The following is a 24385-nucleotide window of genomic DNA, read 5'->3' as shown; positions in this document are numbered from 1 at the left end:
GCTTTAGAGCAAGATTGTCTGGGTTTGTGTGTGTACAATCAGCAGGAGCTGATAAGCAAACCTACTCAGAGACAGGTAACACTTAGACTAATGTGGGCTTGCCAGGTCACACTCTGCATGAAACATATACTGCTAAACATCCCCTATAAGAAAGCCACAAGCTCACATAAAAAAAAAAATTTTCCCCCTATAATTTTAACTATTTGATTAAAAAAAAACTACACTGGTGTTCAATGTCTACACAAATGCAGATTTATCATCTCAGAATATTCATTAACACAAACCAATCAGCTCAGGGTAGACTTCAGCAACAGGAAAATTTCAGAATTTACAATTGAAACTGTAAAATAGCTAAATAATTTACTTTACAGTAGTATTGCTTCAAATGTGTACACACCAATTTTGAAGTAACTGTAAAAAAAAATGTTTAATACATAAAAAAGCAACACATTATATTTTTCAGCACGTAAAAATACATGTGTCAACTTAATACATCCGCTGTATACATGGTGTAACTGCTCTGTTGTTTGATGAAACAAAGGAACTCTAAGGAACTGAAAATGACAGATTCGGTCACAAGGACAAACAATAAGGGCAATGACATGCAAAAACTCTCTGCACCTTCTCTTTTTTTTTCTCGAGGTATATGACTAATATCTTATTATTTATTACAGCTAGCACTCTTAACTTCACTAGTTAAGGCAACTTGAAGGTAAAAATGTCCTAAGGGGAACTCACTTTCATTGGTTGTCTCTGCATTGTGCAAATATATATATTATATATATATATAGATATAGATATAGATATAGATATATATATATAGATATAGATATAGATATAGATATATATATATATATTATATATATATATATATATATATATATATATAAATATAAATATATATATATATATATATATATATATATATATATATATATATATATATATATATATATATATATATATATATATATATATATATATATATATATATATATATATAAATATAAATATATATATATATATATATAGATATATATATATTATATGAATATGAGAGAGAGAGAGAGAGAGAGAGAGAGAGAGAGAGAGAGAGAGAGAGAGAGAGAGAGAGAGAGAGAGAGAGAAAGAGTTATATTTTTGGTATATATAGTTTTGGAAAATAGCATTCTTATATTATATATACATTATGTATATAAAACTGTAAACAAAGCATGACCTATTTTCCAAAACTCCAAAAGTTTAGGCTAATAGGATTGTAAAGAAATGAATTCTTTTATTCAGTCAAGGCACACTGAATTTGCTACAAAATATTTTATTTCAAATAAATGCTGTTCAATAAAGAATGCTGTAAATATTGTGTAAACATGGTTTACACAAAAATATTATGCAGCACAATTGATTTCAACTAATTCAAAATAGTAAGAAATGTTTCTTGAGCATCAAATCAGGATCATGTGACACTGAAGATTGGAGTAATGATGCTGAAAATTCAGTTTTGCATCACAGGAATAAATTACATTTTAAATATATATTAAAATAAAAAACAGTTATTTAAAAAAAAAATAATTTTAATGAAAAATGTAAAATGTAACTGTTTTTACTGTATTTTTCATCAAATAAACGCAGCCTTGGTGAGCAGAAGAGACTTATTTTAAAAACATTTTAAAAATTCTTACCAACCCCAAACTTTGTAATGCTAATTAAAATTTTGTGACCCATTTGAAAGGCTGGGTCACTCGTTTTTTATTTTAAAAAAATAACACTAGTTCCGGTGATATCTGTGATGTAATAGGGACATTTTATCCTTGGCATTCCAAAAAAAGAAAAAAAATCTCTTTCATTTGTCCAGAAAGGCATTTGACATGTCAGTGGAATGTAATTTTGTCCTTTCAAGTGGATTTAAAGTCACAAAGAACACATTGTGCGAAGAGGCACCGGTGGCAAATGTGTATGACTAGGTCTGAAGTAGCCATTAATACTCTTGGGTGCTCAAAATCCAGCTACAACACAAGCTCACATTTGTAATTCAATCAAAACGGTGTAACCAATCAGAATATCAGCATTGTCCGATTAATTGGACTTCTCCCATGAGCATGAAGGACTGTCTCACATTCAACCAATCAGACCTCATTTAAGGAAGCGTTGCTAATGGAGGAAGTCCCACAGATGACCGAGCCTAAATGATAGCTACGCCTGGAAAGAACTGGATAAATGGGTGGTTCCCATAGCAACCCAGGGGAGGAGACCTGAAGTCTGCTGTGGGCCTTATCTTCCAAATGCCCTAATGTAGACAGAAACTGACATTCACCTGGTTTCGACAAGCACTGCTTACTGTCAAAACATAAGCATTGAAAGCACATTATGCAGCTTTAGTATTGACATCTTAACAGTAACTGAGGATATAGTAACTCAACCCCCTCCATAAAAGAACAATTATAAAGAAAACAAGAAAGCTTTTAGGAATATGATTAGCCAGCATTAACTATTCTGGACTCACTTCAAGCAGCAATATGAAAGAATTGTGACAATGCATCGCTTGCCATTTTAAATAGGGTCAAATACTTGGTCTAAGCAAAAACAAAGGATAAAAAATATGCTAAAAGGCAAGTAAAATGATCAACAAGGCAATGACAATGGCTTACAAGATATGCAGAAAAGCACTTGATATCCAGCACAGGGAGTCTGAATTCCTTCCACAACATCACTTCAGCAGTAGCTTAGCAACAGCATTAACAGTGCTGGTGCTCTGAGATCTGTGAGAAAAATTCATAACATGTTCACACAAATTTACTGCTGAATATTAACAAATGTGCCTGAGGAAAGGCTGTTTCACAGCTCTTGGTCAAGCCACCTTTAAACATCCAAGATGCAGCCAACCAGTCGCAGTATTTTGCTATTAAGAATCATGATTCAGGAGGAGGATTCCCATTATTCATATTCATATGCTAACACTTGACATTAAATAGCCCCATCATGGCTGATGCGCACAATCATTATGGTGGCTGCAGCATAAAATCAAGCACTGAACAAAAAAGTATTGGCTCTGCAAATAGAGTTGATTAATGGACTATGATCCACTGTAGCAACACATCCTGGACTCTGCAAGAGGTCTCTTGTGTGTTTGACAACACCGTGAGGTATTAACTCTAGTAACCGGCTGTGATAAAACAGCATTTGTACCCATACAAGATGACTCTAGCAAGTGGTGAGAGAATATAAGTAAAATGTAAATAGCACCATGTCATTCTTATTATGAAATAAAAACTGTTAAATTAGTTAAACGATAGAATATTGTGGCTAATACAAAGCATTCATGTCTCAAAGAAATACAATTCAAATGTTATTAAGCAGAATATTATAATCTCACAGTCCAGTCAAGTCAGCTGTCGAAGGAGTGGCACAAAGAGTAACCAGGTTACTATGTGCAGTACACACATATTTAATCATGTATAAACACACACAGGCCACGAGCTGCATGATGCATTAAATCTCCCTGCACCCAAGCTCATGGCATTCTCCAGTTGACCAGAGTTTCTGTTAGGCCGTGTGTCCACCAAAGCGTTTTTTCCAGCTGCTAGCGTACTTTTTCAATTGTTTTCAATGGGAACGCCGTGTTTTTTAATCGGCAGGAGCGTAACGAAGCGCTGAGCGTCTTTTTGCCCTCAAGCGCTGGGAGCTCAGCGTTTTTTACTGGTTGCCTCGAGCTGAAGAATGTTCAACTTTGAGTAAAACGTTGCACTCATCACTGTCACTTTTTAGCCAGCCGTCCAATCAGAGTGGAGGAGGGGCGGGACAAATACAACACCGACCAACTGTCACAACATACCTGCTGTACAACAACATCAACAAACAGAGAACGGAACCATTTTGGACGAGAAATTAATATTGCTGGTCTCCGAACATACATAGCAAGTAATTTCACATTGTGTCGACATTTTTAGTCTGAAACAAATTACCTGCAAAATCAGTTATAAGTAATAGTGCCGTGGATATTCCGTATCATAGCAACAAAGCGCCTCAACTGAAAAAAAAAAAAAAAAAACGCTGCGCTGCTGAAGCGCTCTCAAGCGCTCACAGATAGGCGTTTTAAGCAGAGCGTCTAGCGTTTTCATCTGACTAAAAACGCTTTGGTGGACACAGCCTTAATCACAGGAAACAAGAACAGAACTGACATAATCAAGGAACACTACTTGAAGAAAGCTAACTGTCAGCATTGTCATTCACCTCAGTGGTAGTTCCTCAGCTGGCACAGGAGCCAAATTTGAATTCTGACATCTTTACTCATGGGTGTCAGCTCTGGACAATGTTTTAGAGCCAATCACCTGAGCTGTAAATGCCATGGGACCATTCACTCTGAAGCCACAGGAAAATGATGGCTGACAACACTGACTGACTGGCTGACAGTACTGCAAAAGTTTGCCATTCTCTAACGCTTCACTATTGACTATCCTGTGCTGTGAAATTATGCATACATTATCTGTCATGTGTAAAACATCTAGGCCTGGTTTCACAGACAGGGCTTAGATTAAGCCAGGAGTAGGCCTTAATTAAATTATGGTATTTAAGTAGCTTTTATAAACATGCCTATTAAAAAAACAATACTGCATCTTGAGACAAAGCAATGGCACTGACATATTTTAAGAAATATCAGTGCAAGTTAAAACCACTCAGTAATGCATTTTAGCCTGGGACTAGGCTTAATCCTTGTCTGTGGAACCAGGGTCTACTGTAATATAAGGTAGGATCACAATTCTAGCTGATACCAATAATCCAATAACTGATAAATGGCTGATTTTAAAATTCTTTAACATTCTGTGTAAATAAATTAAAAATAAAGCACTAAAAACTTAAATCAATAATTTTAAAAGCTACAAGTGAATATTCATTTGGGCATTTGCTAAAATAAATGTAAATGTGTTAGATGACAGCAAAGGTAATCTAAATGTAAATATTAAGCAAGTAAGCATGCATAAATAAAAAATCCAATATCTGCCAATTTGGACAAATTTAAAGGGATAGTTCACCCAAAAATTAAAATTCTGTCATTAATTACTCTCATGTCGTTCCACACCCGTAAGACATTCGCTCATCTTTGGAACAAAAATTAAGATATTTTTTATAAAATCCAAAGGCTCAGTGAGGCCTCCATTGACAGCAAAATAATTAACAGAAAGCTACCTCGGCATAGTTGAATAACAAGAGTTCAATACATGGAAAAGACATACAGTGAGTCTCAAACACCATTTTTTCCTCCTTCATATATAAATCTCATTTGTTTAAAAGACCTCCGGAAAACAGGTGAATCTCAACATAACACCGACTGTTACGTAACAGTCGGGATCATTAATATGTACACCCCCAATATTTGCATATGCAGCCCATGTTCAAGGCATTACACAAGGGCAGCCAGTATTAACGTCTGGATCTGTGCACAGCTGAATCATCAGACTAGGTAAGCAAGCAAGAACAATACCAAAAAATGGCAGATGAAGCAATAATAAGTGACATGATCCATGATAACATGATATTTTTAGTGATATTTGTAAATTGTCTTTCTAAATGTTTCGTTAGCATGCTGCTAATGTACTGGTAAATGTGGTTAAAATTACCATTGTTTCTTACTGTATTCACGGAGACAAGAGCCATCGTTATTTTCATTATTAAACACAACACAACTTCATTCTTATAAATCTCTCCAACATTGTGTAATGTTAGCTTTATCCACGGAGTACTATCAAACTCATTCAGAATCAAATGTAAACATCCAAATAAATACTATACTCACATGATCCGAAGCATGCATGCAGCATGCATGACAAACATCTTGTAAAGATCCATTTGAGGGTTATATTAGCTGTGTAAACTTTGTTTATGCACTGTATTATAGTCGCGAGCTCGGGGGGGGCAGGGAGCGAGAGATTTAAAGGGGCCGCGCAGCCTGAATCGGCACATAGTTAATGATACCCCAAAATAGGCAGTTAAAAAAATTAATTTAAAAAAATCTATGGGGTATTTTGAACTGAAACTTCACAGACACATTCAGGGAACACCATAGACTTATATTAAATCTTTTGAAAAGACGTTCTACGGCTCCTTTAAGGTTGAACCACTGTAGTCACATGAACGGTTTTAAATATGTCTTTAGTACCTTTTTTGGCATCTGAAAGTGTTAATTATCTTGCTGGCAATGCAGGCCTCACTGAGCCATCGGATTTTTAAAAAAATATATATATATTTGTGTTCCTAAGATGAACGAAGGACTTACCGGTGTGGAACGACATGAGGGTGAATGATTAATGACAGAAATTTAATTTTTGGGTGAACTAACACTTTAAACATTTCGGCCTATAAGCATATTGGTACCAATATATTATCCCTTATGAAACACTTTTTTGTAAGGAACATACAAATTGCATTTCAGCAGAATACAGGGCTACTTTTTGAATGGCCATGAACTGAGAAAGATGCTTTATGCCCACAGAATGCAGAACTGGACCATGCTAACTAGCCAAATCTATTGCATATCAAAAGCAGAAAGGAGGTAAAAAAAAAAACATAAAAAACATTAAAAAAACTGCCATGTTTTTGTTGATGACTAACAATGTTTCTTTATTGGCACTGATTAACATTCTGTGGTCAGATGTGACCAGTTTAACCTTTGTACTATCCAGGAAGCCCAGTTAAGATGGTTAGTTTGGGATGCTTGGGGGGGTGGGGGGGGGGGGTGCAGGCATATTTTGTATCCTCAAAAGCTGCATTCACCATGCCAAACAGAAAATGACAGACAGAGAAAAAAATCTCTAACTTTCACTCATGTCTTACACATGCTTCACTGGTCAAGGCTAATACTTCACAGCAGGATTGTCTTACAGTGTACCATGACCCTCCCGTCACGCTCGCTCTTGATCTCATACACATTCTCACACTCTCACCCCCACAGATCTCATTAGGCTTCACAAGAGACACCCAAACTTCACCCACTGAACACACAGAGACAGACGAGTAGCTACATTTCACACTAGTGCACTCTGAATGACGCCATGTGTGCATAGCCACTCATACCAGCAGATATCTTCACCATGATACTAGAGGGCTATTACATCCAGGAAGGGAAATTAACATATACTGGACCTATAAGATGTTTTGGATTGGTATATTTATTTTTTAGTTATTTGGTTGTATGTCACATCAGTAGTTTCATGGCAAACGCTAGGTAAAGTATGAATATAAAAATAAGTAAATGAATAAATAATAATAATTAAAAAAAAAAGATTTAAAATTAATTGAGAAAAATGGTAGATATAATCAGGCATGCAATAACCACTATGGTTATTTGGGTAAAAAAAGTTAATCTCCCACTCTCCAAACCTCAACACCAGCACCCTCTGACACATTTCACTGGGGTGCAAATATAGGTCAACAACAAACAACTTGCATATTCTGCATATCAGGGGGGGGGGGGGGGGGGGGTTGTTAAAGTGGCCCTCCTCAAAACTGCTTGGGATCTCAGCTTTTTTGAGGAATCTCATTAGAATCACAGTCCGGGTAATAAGTTCTCTGGAGCACACTCTTCAAAACTACACAGTCAGAAGCAATGCCTCTTGAAGCGATAGCGAGATCCAGCAAAAATCTACTCCTCCCCTTTCACACACACAGCCAGAGCAAACAGACACAAAGGGGAACCAATTAGTGGCAGGACAGACAGAGTGCAGCCAAGCTTATAGTCAGTCTTAGAGACTTAATGTGATAGAGGAACGCAGATATCATTACTGAGTGAACTGTAAAATGAGAGGAGCTCCTTATTGGTTGGGAATTCATCTTCACTTTTAGCATTAGCGTTAAAGCTGATGCTTATCTTCTGAGAGTGGGCTAGAAAAGATCCATATTGCATAAAACAGACAGACAGACAGACTCCCATTCAAAAGATGTTCAGTGATGTTTAATGTACTTTGAATAAGGTAAAGCACTTGGAATCTGGTTTTAAGTGAGAGTGGAACTTTAAGGCCCACTGAAGTGCCTTGGAATGTGCAGCATTATTCAATGTGTTGACGTAATTTCCACTGAAACAGGAAGACAGGGCATATCGAACACCTTCTCCCGTTTTTTAAAATAGCCAATAGCATTTAGTTTATATTGCAGCTCGGCCAAGGCTGTTGAGCTCTGTAAAGCCTCAGTTTCCTTCTAATCTCTAACTGTTTCTCCTCCATCGCTTTAAAATATAGCATTCTGTGAAGAATTAAAATGGATCCGTTTTGTGAACAAAATCATGGATCCATACTGGCGGAAGTGGGAGACTAAGTTTTGAATGCTTATATCTTATAAAAATGAATTTTGTCATTGTTTTGGAGCACACTAGCTTATAGATAACAGTAAGGCTATCATATGTACTAAAAAAAAAAAAAACTTCAATTTTGATTTCATGGCGAAAAATGTTTTTATTTGTTTTAGTTAATGATAATAAATTTGCAATATTACATTCATTGTCGCTGTTGGTGCAAAAAAATACACATTTCACCTTCGAGTTGCGGTAGCTAATAGTATTAATCCATGAAAAGCAGTGCCAGCCGAACCCCCCGCTTCAAATTTAGTCAACAGACCACTGCTCCTCCTACTCTGAGGAGGACCACCCGGAGCAGTTCCCATCAGAATAAAGAAACCTCCTCACTTAAGAGCTTCCATGGGCTGAAGCCTCATAAGCCCCATAAAGAGAGTCTGTGTGTTTAACCTTAAAGCCCGAGTAACACGCAAGCACCGAGAAACACCTCAATGATGGGGGGTATGCTTGACCATTCTGATGAGGCATCAAAGCTAAGCGCTGAACATGGTGAGGAGGGTAAAGAAATTAATGGCTGTTTTGGGAACAACTGAATGGTGTTCTTGGTCCTGAATTGGAGGTTTTGTTAGTAAAGGAGGGAAGGGGGCATTTTTGTTATGCAGGATGAAATTGGGAACTTAAAATGTGCCAGTGGGCTTCAATGATTGGTGGTCCCATTGTTTTATTTCAGACTCTTTTGTACACAGAGTCATAGATACCTTCAACAAGCTGCAATCAATTCATCCAATAGTGGGATTAGTAGCTCTATTGCATAACCCTAACTAATCACTAGTCATGAAGCTGTCATGGTGAAACCATAATATTCAAATGTTTTGTCTTCCATACTATTCAAATAATTTTGAATATGTAAAATGACGTATCCAACATACGATTAAAGACTCAAGGACAGCATAAAATACACAAACACATCATAAACAGAAACAGGACAATTCATTCAAGCTGGTGCTTTCAATCAAACATTTAAATTACAAAGATTACCAATAAATAAGAGGAAGGTTCATGCATATTTAAATAGTTAGAACATGTAACTGTCAATTAAAAGCTGTCCAGACTTAAACATGAAATCAGTACTCATGAATATGCAAATTAACTAACAGCATTTTACAAATAACCAAACTCAGATGCAATTCTTGTGAGAAACACAATCCCCAAGTGCTTTATACTGCTTTCTTACTTCTCTATTACAAAAGCAGTTTAATTCAGTAATAACTGGAGTAAGCTAGTCAGCTTTTAAGTCATTGAGTCAATTATGCAATAAGAACGACCAACAGATGCTGTCATCCCTCAGGAGCCAATGACAAGAACATCTTCAACATTAGATTCAAAGTCCCCTCAGTACGTTTATGCATTATGTAACAGATTTTAGCAAGCGTGAGCAATGCATGGGCATCCTATAGGCTGTTACGTGAGCACTAAGAGATAAAATATTTCTCTTAAATACAAAACAGCCCGATTTCCCACAACCCACACAAGGAGCAGACTCATCCTTATGTGCTTGGTGATTTATCGCCCACACAGTGAAGTCAATGGGAATCCAAGAAACTGCATTCTCATGAAAACCAGTTCAAAATAACAACCATCTCATGACCACCAATGCTGTAATATTTCACATAGTATTACACAAACACCACATTTTGAGGATGTAAAATTTCTTTGGACACTGCAACGTTCATGACTTCTCCAGGCATCTTTTTTAAAAACATGAATTCAACATATAATAAATAATAGTAAATCTAAAATCTAAAAATATACAATCTACTCTACTTCCCCACACCAGCTTTAAATTTTTTTTCTTTTAATTCAGCTAAGAGGTCACGCCATGATGTATCGATGTTCTATTTGTCACAATTCAGTGATACGAATTCGCAGGTTAGTCAGAGTCCACCAAACATTGAAATGTGAAGCTTCTTTACATGAGCTCCCATTTCCAGTCTCCAGCATTGACATGCATGTGAATAGATCGAAAAGTGTAGTGTGACCATCCCTTAATAAGAACTGAGTAGAGATGCCCTGCAAAATGGAATCAATTGCTGACTGGATGTCCTCAACAGCCAAATTATTAAGTAAAAATGCAATTGTCATTGAGTCGCAGCATAGCAGACTAACCCAATTTATCTTGATCAACCTCTCAAGTTAAGGGTCCCAGAAGAGAAATCTACACATTGGGCCTTCACAGCCATCTGAACCCCATTAATCAATAAATGCCACTGGAGATCATTACAACTAGGAATGTACGAACATCTGTCTAGAGCGACAACCAGTGATTTCCTGGCTCCAGGGGGGTTTGATATACCCAGTAACGAGTTGAGACCACCCTGGCAACAACCCCGCCCTTTCTTACAGGGTGTCCAGTAATGTGGAGGTACCATGGTACAGTAATCGTGACACTTAAGATATATACCATGGTACTAAATGGTACTAACATGGCAGCTTAAGCTACTTCAAAGAATACAATGGTATTATCATTTCCTAAAAACCAAGGGTAATACCATGGTACTTTTAGGTACTTTTTAGTAGTACAGCCCACTCCGAAAGACCTATGCACCAACTTAAAGGTGTCTTGTGTATGCTGACTGAACAACTGTAGATGGTGTATCCGATGGTTCATTGTTAAAAAAAAAAAAAGGTTCTTTCTTGGAATATATTGTTCCATGAAGATCCTTTAACGTCCTTAGAACTTTCTATCATACAAAATATTCTTTATTGTGAAAAAGGCTATTCAGATTATTAACACTAAGAAAAAACCCTCTTTTGGAACCTTTATTTTTAACAGTTTTCATAAAGTTAATTAGAAACTGACGTTTCATAAACATATAAGCACATAATTCATCCAATACAACCAACTGCACGGAATAAATTTCACCAAACGCCCAAAAATCATCACGTACCTCCCGAGTTCGTCTCCAATCTCGTAATAATCCTCCACATTCTCCTGGTTGAACACGGTCATGGTGTTCCTGGGCTCTTCCAGCTCTCCGGGATTCCCAAATCAGCAGCCCATCTCTGTCAACCTAATGACAGTTTGCGGCGAACCCCTCTCATATTCGCTCTGAGGAGAGAGAGAGACGCGTGAGAGAAACGCGCGTTGTGCGTAAAACCGCTCTGTGTCTTCTCGACTCGTATAAAAACCTTTTCTGAGCCACCGACTACACTCACCGCATGTCAGCTACTGTTTGTGTGCATTCAGACTGCTTTAACCGGTGGGTGGAAACTAGTACACCCCATACGGGAGAAGGTAACCGTGGTTTTGTTAAGGCGTCTACGGCGATTGGCGTTGCCAAGTGAACAGCGCAGCTTGATATGTGTGTGTGAGGACCTGCTCGTGATCATACGTAACCCAGTGTTCACTCACCACGGCAAGAAAACAGACAATATATCCAAATAACATTGTGTAGGCGGTTGACACACCATATAAAATGAAATGTTTCATTAAAACTACGCCCCCCTTTTAGGTTTCATGTCGTTAGAGAAACCTGGCGTATTCCTTACTCACACGGTCTAAGAGTATAGCATGCTCCTACCGGTAACATGCTTATTACTTCAATAAAAGCGAATAAAAGTAGCTTACCTTTATATTTCCATCGTTGTCAGTCCCCATGCAGCAGGTACGATCCACTGTGAAGCGATAAAACAGCATACCCTTCACGAGAGACATGGAAGTGTTTTGTTGCAGGAAATGGGAGGATTGTAACAATGTAGATGGTGCGGGGCTCTCGGTAAAAAGACCGCCTGCAGTCCACCTGAGGGGGCGCTGTGGAGAAATGCTCATTACAATCAAAATTATAGTCTAGACATTTTGATCAATATTCTTCAGATGTGTTCAAATGTAACTGAGACCGTATCTATCTATCTATCTATCTATCTATCTATCTATCTATCTATCTATCTATCTATCTATCTATCTATCTATCTATCTATCTATCTATCTATCTATCTATCTATCTATCTATCTATCTATCTATCTATCTATCTATCTATCTAGCTATCTATCTATCTATCTATCTATCTATCCAGCCTCCATTGCACATGCCCAAAAAATGTGCTGTGTCTGATTTCTGTTTGACATTATGCTTTATGTATTTGTAGTTTATGTATGTGGTGGGCTGGAATAAATGAAAGTGTCTAACAACCGAACAAAGTATTTGCCACAGAACACCTCTGATAAATCAGATATAAACCAACCAAAGGATTTTCATTAACATTTTCTTTTTTTTTATTTTGCTTGATGATGCTACCTATTCTGCAGCATTTCTTCACTAATCAATGCTATGTCTCACAAGAAAAAAAAAATACATTTATTAAAAGTTCTGTAATTCTAATATTTTTATTTAAAGCACTTTGTAGGTCGTCTGAGAGCAGTAGACTTATGCAGTTTGACTATGATACACTTGCACCATCTACTGGCACAGATAAACATTGCGGGTGCTGAACCTCGTTGGACAGGTGTTTTTGCTAGAACAGAGTAAAAGTAAAACCAATTGAGTAAGTCTAGTTGGAACATTAATGTGACCCTTTTTCATATACAAAGTTTCTGGTAACATAGTTCCAAGACAGTGACACATAATTGTGGTAGGCTATTTGTAATTGTAAGAACACCATGTGACCTCACTGGTCAACCACGAAACAATAAAACACGTCAAAACTGATATGCATACACTGGTTTTGACTTTGTTTCGTTTAACAGACACTTTGTTTTCAATTCAGTGCAAAGGCGTGTTTTTCCTCACAGTGTGGTGAAATAAACATGCCTCACAGCTTATTGTTGACCGTTAGTGTCAGTCTTTTATAGGCTATGTTTTGAATCGTGTCTGCCTTCAAGAATGTAGGCTAAGTGTTAACTATATTAAGGTGATTATTATCATCCTCGCATTGAGGATGAAATATGTTGGACGGACGGAATGATTGTAGAATGTGTCAGACTTGCACTGCCATGATAATTAACTTTTATGTTGTGCTGTTTATAGTCAGAAGGGTGACAAATAGACCTGATGGTGAATTTAGAGCAACTCTCTGTTTATTGAGCGACTGCAAAAGCTTATTGGATACATTCAGACAGTCCTGTCAGAGTTTTCATATGAATCCTCCGAATTAAAGCATTTATTCATTTTAGCGCGCCATCTTGTGTCTAAAATAGTAGTTGTAGCTAGGCTTTGGCCATACATCCAATAAAACGTTTTAAAGTTCTGGCTCTGGAATAAGTGCACTCTCATCTGAAATTAACATAGACTAAATCAGAGAAGATTTTCAGGCTTTGGTGACCCATATGGACTCATGATGAGACACCACTGTCCACCCACTTCTGGTCGTGGGACTTTCTTTTTCGACTCTCTCTCAAACAGTCAAGCTGGGAGTCACTCATGTCCTCAGAGAGAAAGAAAAAGAGAGAGTATGTGTGTGTGTGTTTCTACTTTAATTAACCTGAAGTGACAAGTTCTTTCTCACACCTGCTCAGCCTGCATCTCTATCTCTCTTGTGTTCTCATCTTAGGCCTGGTCTTTAAAATTGGCCATTTTTCACTGCCAAGAATTTGTTAACCCAGTTTGCATGAGGACAATCTTAATCAAATTACTATCAATTTATTACAGTTTGGAAAGACAGACAGACCTACATCAGCTTGTTTTTAATGGCCCTGTGTAAAAATGGCCATACTGAGATGATTATGGAGAATTACTTTGCAAATGGTTTGTGTTTTGAATGACTTTTGTTTGTGTAATTGTCAGATGCAGATAATTTTTAGATTTTTTTAATGTCATATTTTTTATAGTGCTGGTACAATATACCTCCCAATCTCCAAATTTGATACTACCATAATATTTGTGTGCCGATACAATATGCTTTTTTAACTCTAGACCATGGGGAAAATTTGAATGATACACTTGTATGATTGATGGTGCATATTGGCCTCTGCTGAAACAAAAGAGGTAACTTTCCTCCACCTCATCTATAGGACTAAAATAAAGCAATTAAATATGAATTAATATCGATTTTGAAAGAAAAAAAAAAATCATGATAGTTAACTTAAGTTTTTTTCCACAGACCAATTTTTGTACATTCCTATATTTCATATTCTAAAATAATATCTTTATATTCTAAAGATTCTAAAGATGCTTATATTCTAAAACTTCCCATTTACTGACTCTAATTTCAGAAAAAAATTCTATCTAAAGTAAAAAAGAAAAAAACTTATATAGAAAAGCAAAGCATTTATGCAATTGGACTTCTGACTCAAAATCTTATAGTAACTAAAATATAGCCCTTGTGACAACTTTATGTTTATGCGGTTGACAATGTCAGAACAACATGGTCAAGTGTGGTGATCTCTGGCCACTGTCACTCATAAATCACTAGTGTTTTCACAGCTGTCCACACACATTCATGCATTCATGAAGGCAAACACAAGGCGACATGCACATGGCCATGAGGAAACAGCCACAAGTGTCTGTACCTGCACATTTTATGTCCCTTAAGCTTATGTCTTTAATCTATGCATCCGAGTTGCACAAACAGCCGTCCTGACAGCCAAATTATAGGTGTACACACAGAGACTTTAACTTGCACAGTCTTTGTTTTCTTGCCACCGTGTTGAAGCCACAGGCGTTTTGAGGCTTTTGTTAAGTGTTCACTCTCAATCTCAACATCTTCACCACCTCGCACAGAGAGAGGAACTGTCTTTAAAGGAGTTATCCAGACCTCACAACAGTAAAAAATGATAGTAATAATCCATTTCCTCCTACAACCTATTTATTTTGAGAAATAAGTGTAGCTTAGTAATAAGTATGAGTGTGAAAAGCAAGTGTTAACTGTTCTGTTTACTCTTTTATGATCTGTTTTGTATGCAATAGCAATGACTCAATGAGTAAACATCTGTTAATAATCATATAACCTCATGCAGAAAGCATGCTAACATAACAAAAGAAAACATTCTAATGTGTTAGATATGTGAATGTGTTTAAAATGAAGAAGTACAAAAAGTGTATTTTTAATGGAAACGCCATTGGTTGTGTAACCTTAGATTCCTTCAGTGTTTCAGATTAAAGCTGTGGGGATGTGCTGAACTCATCCAAACTTTGACTGGGAACACATGTTCAATATGTTGAAGAATTTCATCTCATTTTTGCAGGCTTGGTTCATCTCTTTCTTTTGGGAGAGGCCTTTAATAAATAAAGCACTTCAGATTCTCCTTTTAAATGTTCAGTGCTTTTCACTGCACAAACATTTATTTGAAAAAAAAAAAAAAAGTTTGGGATGCCATCCTTATGCTTAAATTACATTTAAAGTCAAGTCAGCTTTATATCTTTACACAAATTCTCAAATGAGCTCACATGATCAACAGGTGCTAAAATGACCCTTTGCTTTCATATGCATTGAACTAAAATGAAATGGAGGAAATGAATTTTTTTTATTTGAAAAAAAAAAACAAGCCAAATCTTCAAAGCCTCTTTTCCAGCAGATTGACTCAGATAAAATGCTGGAGATGGAGGTGCCCAGCAGGGATGTGGAAGAATCGGAACACCTCCCCACTTTATTCACCCCTGCTCATATCCCCCATGTGGTGTTCCTGTCACGGGATAATGTGTTCCTCTCACCTCTCTCATTTGGCCCAGCTCACATGTTCACACACTTTAACAGAGTCACAAACATTAGGTGTTATTTGTCCTAAAAAAGAATATACATACTACTGTTCAAAAGTGTGGGGTTAGTAAGATTTTTAAAAATGTTTTTGAAAGAAGTCTCTTACGCTTATGAAGGTTACATTTATTTGATCAAAAATACAGTAAAAACAGTAATATTGTGTCATTTATTTTGTAAACTAAAGCTTTTAAACTATGGTTCATAATCTTTTGAACATTAGTAAAGGGGATGTAATATAAGTCATTGGTGTGCCCATAATGTTTCAGCTCAAAATACCCCACAGATCTTTTATCATAGCTTGTCAAATTTGCCCCTATTTGCTTGGGAGCAAAAACAGGCGTTTTTGTGCGTGTTCCTTTAAATGCAAATGAGCTGCTGCTCCCATATGCTTTTGCTGCGTTCACGCCACCTCGTATTTACCAGAATCTTGAAATGACAACACCTGATGTTATATTCGGAGTTGTTCACGTCCTCGGTCCAAGAATTATTCATTTCTATGACACCACTATCAACGCCTTGAATATACTGTGGTCAGGTGGTATAGCGACCACGTGGTACTCTTTCAGAATACTCCCATCCTACAAGCTGTAATTATGAACTCTACGAGGACATGAACACTTTTTACAAGCTAGAATCTTGTAATTACAGGAATTACGAGGTGATGTGAACGCACATTTTCTAGAAGAGGGAGGAGCTTTAACAGCTCGCGCTTCAGTTGCTCAACAACAAAGCTGAAGAATCTCACGCAGCCAAAAAACTTAGTATACCCAGGGCTAAATGGTGTTCACCACTTACAACCGGAGTCGGACACTGATGGAGAGACTCAGGAAGAAGTTACAACTTATAGAATGCATCTTTATGTTTCTGAAGGGTTAGTGGATACACTTATGTTGCTTATAGCATGTGCCATCTTGTTAATGTTTTGTGCAAATTCAACGTTGAATTGACCCTCGTTTGTGAAGCAAATATTCTACGCAGTAAGTGCATGGCAGAACAGGATTAAGGCGAGACACCCCAGGTGAATAGGGTAAAAAAATTAACTAATAGATATCACCATACTACCCCAGGTGACTGATTACATTAAAAATTGCAAACATTTTTTGTATTACAAGTTTTCTAAAATGTAATGTTTAAATACGCAAATGAGGTGTTATCTGATTAAATATGCGCTAATTTGCATACATTTCTAGAACAAAAATCTGAATATTGGATGACGTCAGGTTCACAGTTCTCATTTAATATTTTGGACATATTAAATTCAAATGTTTTTATAGAGGGAATTTTGGATATCTCTTTTTATCACTCGATAAATCAGAAAATACTATCAACAGCCAGAAAAAAAAAATATATTGTATAAAATCAGGCTAATTATATACAGTATCAACAAATCCCTCTATAAAAACCTTCAGAATTTAGATAGGAATAAAACTGTAAAGTTTGGTGTAAATAAGTTCTGCTGAAATGGAGATTTCTGACTCAGAGCAGGAGAAAAAACTCTTTTTGAGAAAACGGCCTTTAAAGATATTTACTGTAATTGAAATCTATAGATGCAAATAGATAATGTGCTATAAAATATACACTTAAAAGTGTATTTTGGATATTTTCTTTCCACCAGTCTGAAAAAACACTTTATGAAAAGCCAAAAAATGCAAATCTCAAAATTGACAGGTGCCTGAAAAAACTGTGTTTTTGCCTGTAGTGTCTCCCCTTAAGCACTAAAAGGTGAAGTGATAACTAAATTTAGCTGCAATGCGTACGTGGCCAAATGTAGGAAGTAACCACATTAAAGGGTTAGTTCACTAAAAAATGAAATTTCTCACCCTCATTTCATTCCAAACCCGTAAGACCTTTGTTCATCTTCGGAACACAAATTAACATATTTTTGATGAAATTCGAGAGCTTCTGACCTCCCTATACACATTAATGTCATAACCAATTTCCAGAAAGGTAGTAAAGACGTTGTTAAAATAGTCAACGTTCAACCTTAATGTTATAAAGCGACAAGAATACTTTTTTTGTGCAAAAACAAAACAAAAATAACGACTTTATTCAGCAATTTCTTCTCTTCCCCATCATTCTCCTACGCTGTTGACAATGTATAATGCAATGAAATGTCTCCTACACTGTTGATGTTGTAAACACAGTGCAGCGCTTCCGGGTTCTGCGTCAGAACGCAGGCTCATTATTAGAACTCGGAAGTGCTGCACTGTGTTTACAATATCAACAGTGTAGGAGACATTTCATTTTTGGGTGAACTTACCATTTAAAAATTCTACGCACTGTGTAAGGGTGGGTCATGTGCAAGAAAAACAGATGTGTTGCCAGATCTTGGTAGAAACAAAAAACAGCAAACAAAAACATGCCCATAATAAACCTAAATAAATTCAAATGCTTTATATTGAAAATAAGATTAAATTGTCGTGGCCACTGTAATAACTCCATAAATGTGATCTCTTTTTTGAGCCAAGACAAAAAATAAACACTGTGCAATCTGCGAATCAGTCTGCCAAGCATAAACAAAACACGACCCATAGGTCGATGGTGGTTTAGTTAGAATTGCAGAACAAAATTAATCTTTGGTCGCTATAATATTAGCCTACTTTGGTCAAAAATAGACCGTAGCCCCTCACTGCAGAACACTCGAGATCCAAGGGGTGGAGTCGGGTAGGTTAAGGTATGGAAAGTGGGAGGAGTTGGATCTAGAGCCAGGGGGTGGAGTCGGGTAAGTTAAGGTCCCCTTGGATCTTGTGTTCTGCAGTGAGGACCATCTCAAAATAGAGGGTACCAAGCATGAGAGAGGCCAGAACGTTGCTATGGATACCACCATGTCAGTCGCAATTGCAATTTCAGGAGTGAGTCGAGTTCCCCCTGTCAGGATTCTCCAGAGTTATCAGGTGAATTAAAATGGTTTGTGCAGTTGCTGTATGAAACCACTTTGGAAATCAATTAAAATACATATGTTTTAATTAAATAAGATAAATCAGGAACAATAATGTTTCTTTTCCAAATATACATTCACTGTAAGGACAGCATACAATAAATATAATATTACACATCTTCACAGAGATGAAGTGAATGCAAACAAAGCGTGCTGGTAAGAATATGCTCTGAAATATGGGCCGTATTAGACAGGTATTTATACCGATTTAATCAGGCTCCAATAATTCTTCAAAAAGAACACAAAAAATTGCCTTCTCAGCTGCCGTAGTTGCATCTCTTGCGTCATCAGAACAGGGTGTTCAACGCTCCACCGTTTCTGTTTAAAAAACGTTTTGCACGTTTTGTCTGGGCTGAACGCAGCCCTGTTGTTCCGTCTTACCTTCGCGCCGGGGACTTCTCGGGAAAATGCTATATATTATCAGAGGAGTATAGAAAAGTTTATTAAAGTGTCACTTATCAATATAACAGCAAAATATAATATAAGTATAGTATTTTCATATTACATTAATACTCATTGTGCGAGCTGTCTCTTTAATACCGCGTGGTTTATATACATCTTGCCGCTGATTGGGCTGACATTTCTGACACTTCTGACACACCCACCAAACAAGAGAAAACGCATCTCAAACCCGTTGCACACCCTTTCCAGGAAACGTGGTTCAACCGGGAAAACATAGCAAAACGTTGCGCATCGGTTTGAGCTTGAACGTGCCCCAAGTCTCTTGCTGCGTTCCAGGCAGGTTTTTGAGCCTGTAAGTCACGATTTCAAATCACGACTCACGACTTTGTAGCATTCCAGGAAAGTCACGCCAAACTGCGTAAAAGTGTAAACAAACCAACATGGCGGACCGTACGGGGCTACCGACATCACGCCTCGTTGCATGCCGGGGCGGCGCCGCCATTTTGACAGGATCACCCTCTATTACTCGTACTGAAATTAATACGGATTCTTACTTACCTTTTGTTTTGTTTCCGACATTAAGTGGAACGTTAACATTTTTAATGGTATCGTTTAATAGAAGCTATTTTATCGTGTCGCATGATCATTTTATTTATTTATTTTTTTCACTGAAGTTTTGTAGAATTTCGTTTACAATGTTGATCTGTTTACCGTATCGCACGCTGGACGATCACCACTGCTTCAGCCATCGTATGAATATCCAAATAAATCTATGTGATCAACACACTGAGAAAAGTCGATTCATTTATTTGTTGGAAACATTTAAATGGTGCTTAAACGAGCATACTGAGTGGGCCTACAACTGTTGTCATTGTAATCCCCCTTTTCCACGATCACCAGACAGCAACATAGTTTGGCCCAGATCCGGCCCACATCTGGTACATGTGGATTACATGCGGACCTGATGTGGGCCGGATCTGGGCCGACACTATGTTGCTGTCAGGGAGATGAGGAGAATCAGAGATTATGGGTCAAATTCAGCGGACAGACGGACACGAACACAATGTATTTTTATATTTATTTTAACAAATGACAACCACACTAAGTAATTTCATACCTTTATAAAACCGTTATGAAGAAAATGTATAAAATGCTTGCATTTTAAGTGATACTGAAAGTTTATATTTTGGTCTCATCCGTTTTTCTGCATGTGCTTTATTTGTAAATAGAATTTGGTCTCTGTAATATCAGTCTAAGTGCATTAAGCATTTTCTGGAGAGGACACGAGAGGAAACCGTTTTTATAAACGCAGCTAAATTTGCGTTCATATTTTGGGCTCATTTGCATATCTCCACGCATTATGCTTTAATAAATATGTACAGAATTGTTTGTTTGTCACATGAAGCATTTTTCTTATTAAGCATTTGAATGTCCCCATCAAGTTCTGCTAATTCACGAGCTAATTCTGACTCTTGACTCTAATTCAAGAGTCAGACTTGCAAAGGTAATGTTATAAACCAAACGAAATCAAAACGTTCAAAAACACAGCAATGTCATTCTTTTATTGAGTGATAAGCAGTGGGTTTAATCAGTGCCATTAATAATAGATTTGCCATCTTCTCGTCATCTGCTCGACCTGCTTCCCTTGGTGTTTTTACACGTAGAAAAGGCGAAAAAACGTTTTTCACTGTCTTGTTTTCTCTCAGAACGATGATCTGAGTTACTATCACAATTATCGATGCAGCATTAATGACATACAATGGTGACATTTTTCACAACCATGACAGAAAATAATTACTGCACTAAACTCAATAACGGAAAGGCTGCGCGATCCTGTCAAGATGGCGAATAAACAAAGAAGTTACCCAGAACTCAATGCGGTGTGACGTCAGATTCGTCTTCTCTATTAATTATTTCTGTCGCCAAAGGTGCTTACTCCTTGCTTATTTGAGGGAAACAGAGGAGGAAAATGGCGCATAAGGCAAGAGAAGCTGTTATACCTTTTATTTTACCGTGTACTTGCATAAACACGGCATCCGTAGGGGCTGCCATTGTTGTTTCACGGGCTATGTGACGTCAGAACTTGTAACTGGGAGTACATTGATCTAGTACGAGTTCACGGGTGGGAAGTCACGGCTTTGACTGCTGTTCCAGTGCACTTTCACGGGTAGAAGGTTGGAAAAACACGGGTTACGGGTTGCCTGGAACGCGGCATCTCAATAGAGTACCTCAGGGATGACGTGTTTTTGTAGGCCATCCCGGAAGTTAGTGGTGCATGGGTTCCCTCGATCAAAAGCCTATGCATTTTTCCCATAGACTTTTGGAAAATCGCAGAAAATAAGCTCTGTGTTTAACAAAGGGTTATGACACATACACGTTTTGTGTATCAAGATATTCTTTACAAGTGAACACATCATTTATACATTTTGAAGCCTAAATAAAGTCGTCAGATATAAAAGGCTAACAGTAGGCTATAAACGGACTACAGCACACCATGGTCGTGGATCAACGTCGTCACCACCAAGCTTCCTCAAACTTTATTTAGAAAACATCTTTATTTAAAAACATGCTCGCTGATTATGATCTACGCTGTGTATGAATACTTATCCACTTTTTCATGAGCAATACTGTCCAAATGTCCCGTTTGTTATGATGACGTCTAAAGTCCCCACCAAAGGAAGTAGTCCATTTTAGCACTTTGTTAGCAACCGCCATTTTTAAGACACAGTAAAGGTTTAAAAAACCACAAGCGGGTTATAACTGGTGTGTTTCATGTCATAGATCAAAACGTGAAAATATTTAGAGGCTTTGTTAACCACAGACCTTATTTTAAGCGATTTAGCAAAAACCCAGGCTGCGTCCGAAATCGCATACTACATGAGTAGGTACTACATTTGAATTTGAACGTACTTCCCGACCGTTAAAACAGTACGTTCTGTATAGTATGAATATGGGTAGTATGAATGGAATTCGGACGTACTACATCCGCCATGTTAATGTTGTCACTTGTCATGCGTCGTCACAACAGCGCGAAAATTTAAATATGTCAAAGTATAATCACCTATTTACCTAGGAAATTTGACCTCAGAATAAAAATACATCTGTGAATTAGGGCTGGGCGATATATCGCATGCAATTGTCACGCGCATTTCGTCAGTAAAGCCGGTTCCCTGATTACTGCTAAATCGCAATCACCTGCTTTCAAATGGAGCGGCATTTAATAGCCAGAGCCGTAGATTACTGACAAGCTACGCAATATCGAGTTCATTACAAGGCGATTCATCGGCGCGATTTGCTTTGAGTTGAATACGTACAGAAGCCATACACATACTTTCTGCTGCCTGTATCTTGCAAACTTTGCTGTCTTTATTGCAGATGAAGATGTTTATATATATATAATATAATATTTGTGAAATAAACGCATCTTTCCAACATTTACGTGCAGTAAAAAACTTTTCATTCAAAGCTTAATGTACTACTTATTTCAGAGCCTACAGGCCTATGTACAATGAAGATCAACATAACATAAGCTCATTCTTATTAAATAAAGTTTAATTTTCCACTTTTATTTCGATAAATATGACATACATAATAATACAAATTGTGTTTAATATAATAATATTTCTACATGAAGCTGTTAATGTTGTAAAAAAAAAAAACATTGTCATCATCAGGGACGCATTAAGACTACAAGGGGCCCCTGGGCTTTACCTCTTGAGGGGGCCCTTCATCCACCAGAACTATTACCTACAGTCACTCAAAGTCATCAGCCTTTTATTTTGCATGAATAAATGCCATTACCAAAACATCCGAACCATATAGGTCTGTAATAAAATATAAATATCACAAATATATAAATAGCATGAACTACATATTGGCACATAGTCTGAACTATTTGTACAGGCTATACTCATTTCGATGGCTGCATCCTCCAGAGGTCACATTTGAAGGCTGTATACATCATCGAGGCCGGCTCGCTTAAGAAAAACAACCGTTGGATTGCAAAGTAAGAAAGAAAATATAGCATTTTGCAGCTCACGAGGAATAACCATCAATTTTTATTATGATTACTTTTCTTAAATAAGACATCCTTAATGATGTATTCAGCCTTCAAATGCGATCTCCGGAGGACGCAGCCTCTGAAATGAGACGCAGATTCGAACAGTAACAAAGGCGTCAGTTTTACCGTATCAATTCCAGCACGAGTCCTTGTCGGAAGTGCATGCAAAGTGGGTTTGCTTTTACACCATAAAGATGTCATGTCAACAACACAAACCAAACTCTTCCAGTCTCAGTGTTTGAAGGCGGGTCAAAACAGATGTTGTTAGTGGGCAACCGGCTGCCATTATGCAAATTTTTACATTGTTATGTAGGTTTGTAACAGGAAGTGAGACTGTAATTGCTGATGACTCATTTCGGCAGTTCAGATTCAATTAATTCTTTAAGGCAAAAATTACTTTTTTATCCTTCACTTTGATCTTTAAAACAATGTGACAAAAACACACGCAAGTTCGACCCAAATTAATTATCGAATTAAAGAACTACCCAATCATGTCATGATTGTTACCATCTATTTGCATTTGTTTTAATTATGCAACTTTGCTGCATAACGAATTGATAAAAGCGACCAACAGGATATAATCTAGTGTCATGAGAAAGCAAACTGTATCGTCATGCAGCAGACATATATAAACAAATCCGAAATGCATTGCATTTGATTTCAGTTCTCTTTTATCAGCACTGAAATACAATTCAAATCTTACTTTTATAATAATCAGTGTTCTAAATTGGAAGCAAATAAAAGGTAAAATGAAAGCAAATAATGTATACATACATACAATATGTGTCTAATGTCAATGTTATGACCTTTGTGTAGATATTTAAAAATGATCATCTTTAAGCGTGACTGTTTGGATTTATATGAAATGGTAGGCTAACACTTTTATAATAAGATTCCACCTGTAAGGTTAATAAAAGTATTGTTCATTGTTAATTTCAACATTTTAAGTACAGTACCTCATTGAAGCGCAGCACCGCACTACATCTTTACATTTCGGACATATTGTTTTCTTTGG

General features: G+C 37.1%; 1 protein-coding gene across 3 annotated transcripts in view; it reads right to left on the bottom strand.

Moving 5' to 3' along the window:
• Positions 1-12045, bottom strand: part of dapk1 (death-associated protein kinase 1) — a 76147-nt gene extending 64102 nt beyond the window's left edge. For 2 of the 3 annotated variants that reach the window (XM_067406036.1, XM_067406039.1), the window contains exons 1-2: positions 11907-12045; positions 11227-11387 (exon numbers count right to left, since the gene is read on the bottom strand). In XM_067406036.1, the coding sequence (XP_067262137.1) occupies positions 11227-11288 (62 nt within the window). In that variant the 5' untranslated portion in view covers positions 11289-11387; positions 11907-12045. Of the gene's footprint in view, positions 1-11226; positions 11388-11494; positions 11663-11906 lie in introns of those variants that run through there. The other variant, XM_067406037.1, reaches the window with a different exon arrangement.
• Between the last annotated feature and the right edge of the window lie 12340 nt (positions 12046-24385).

This window comes from Chanodichthys erythropterus, chromosome 13, assembly GCF_024489055.1.
Source record: "Chanodichthys erythropterus isolate Z2021 chromosome 13, ASM2448905v1, whole genome shotgun sequence".
NCBI lineage: Eukaryota > Metazoa > Chordata > Actinopteri > Cypriniformes > Xenocyprididae > Chanodichthys > Chanodichthys erythropterus.
Note: the sequence above shows the minus strand (reverse complement) of the source record. Positions and strands in the feature narration are given on the sequence as shown.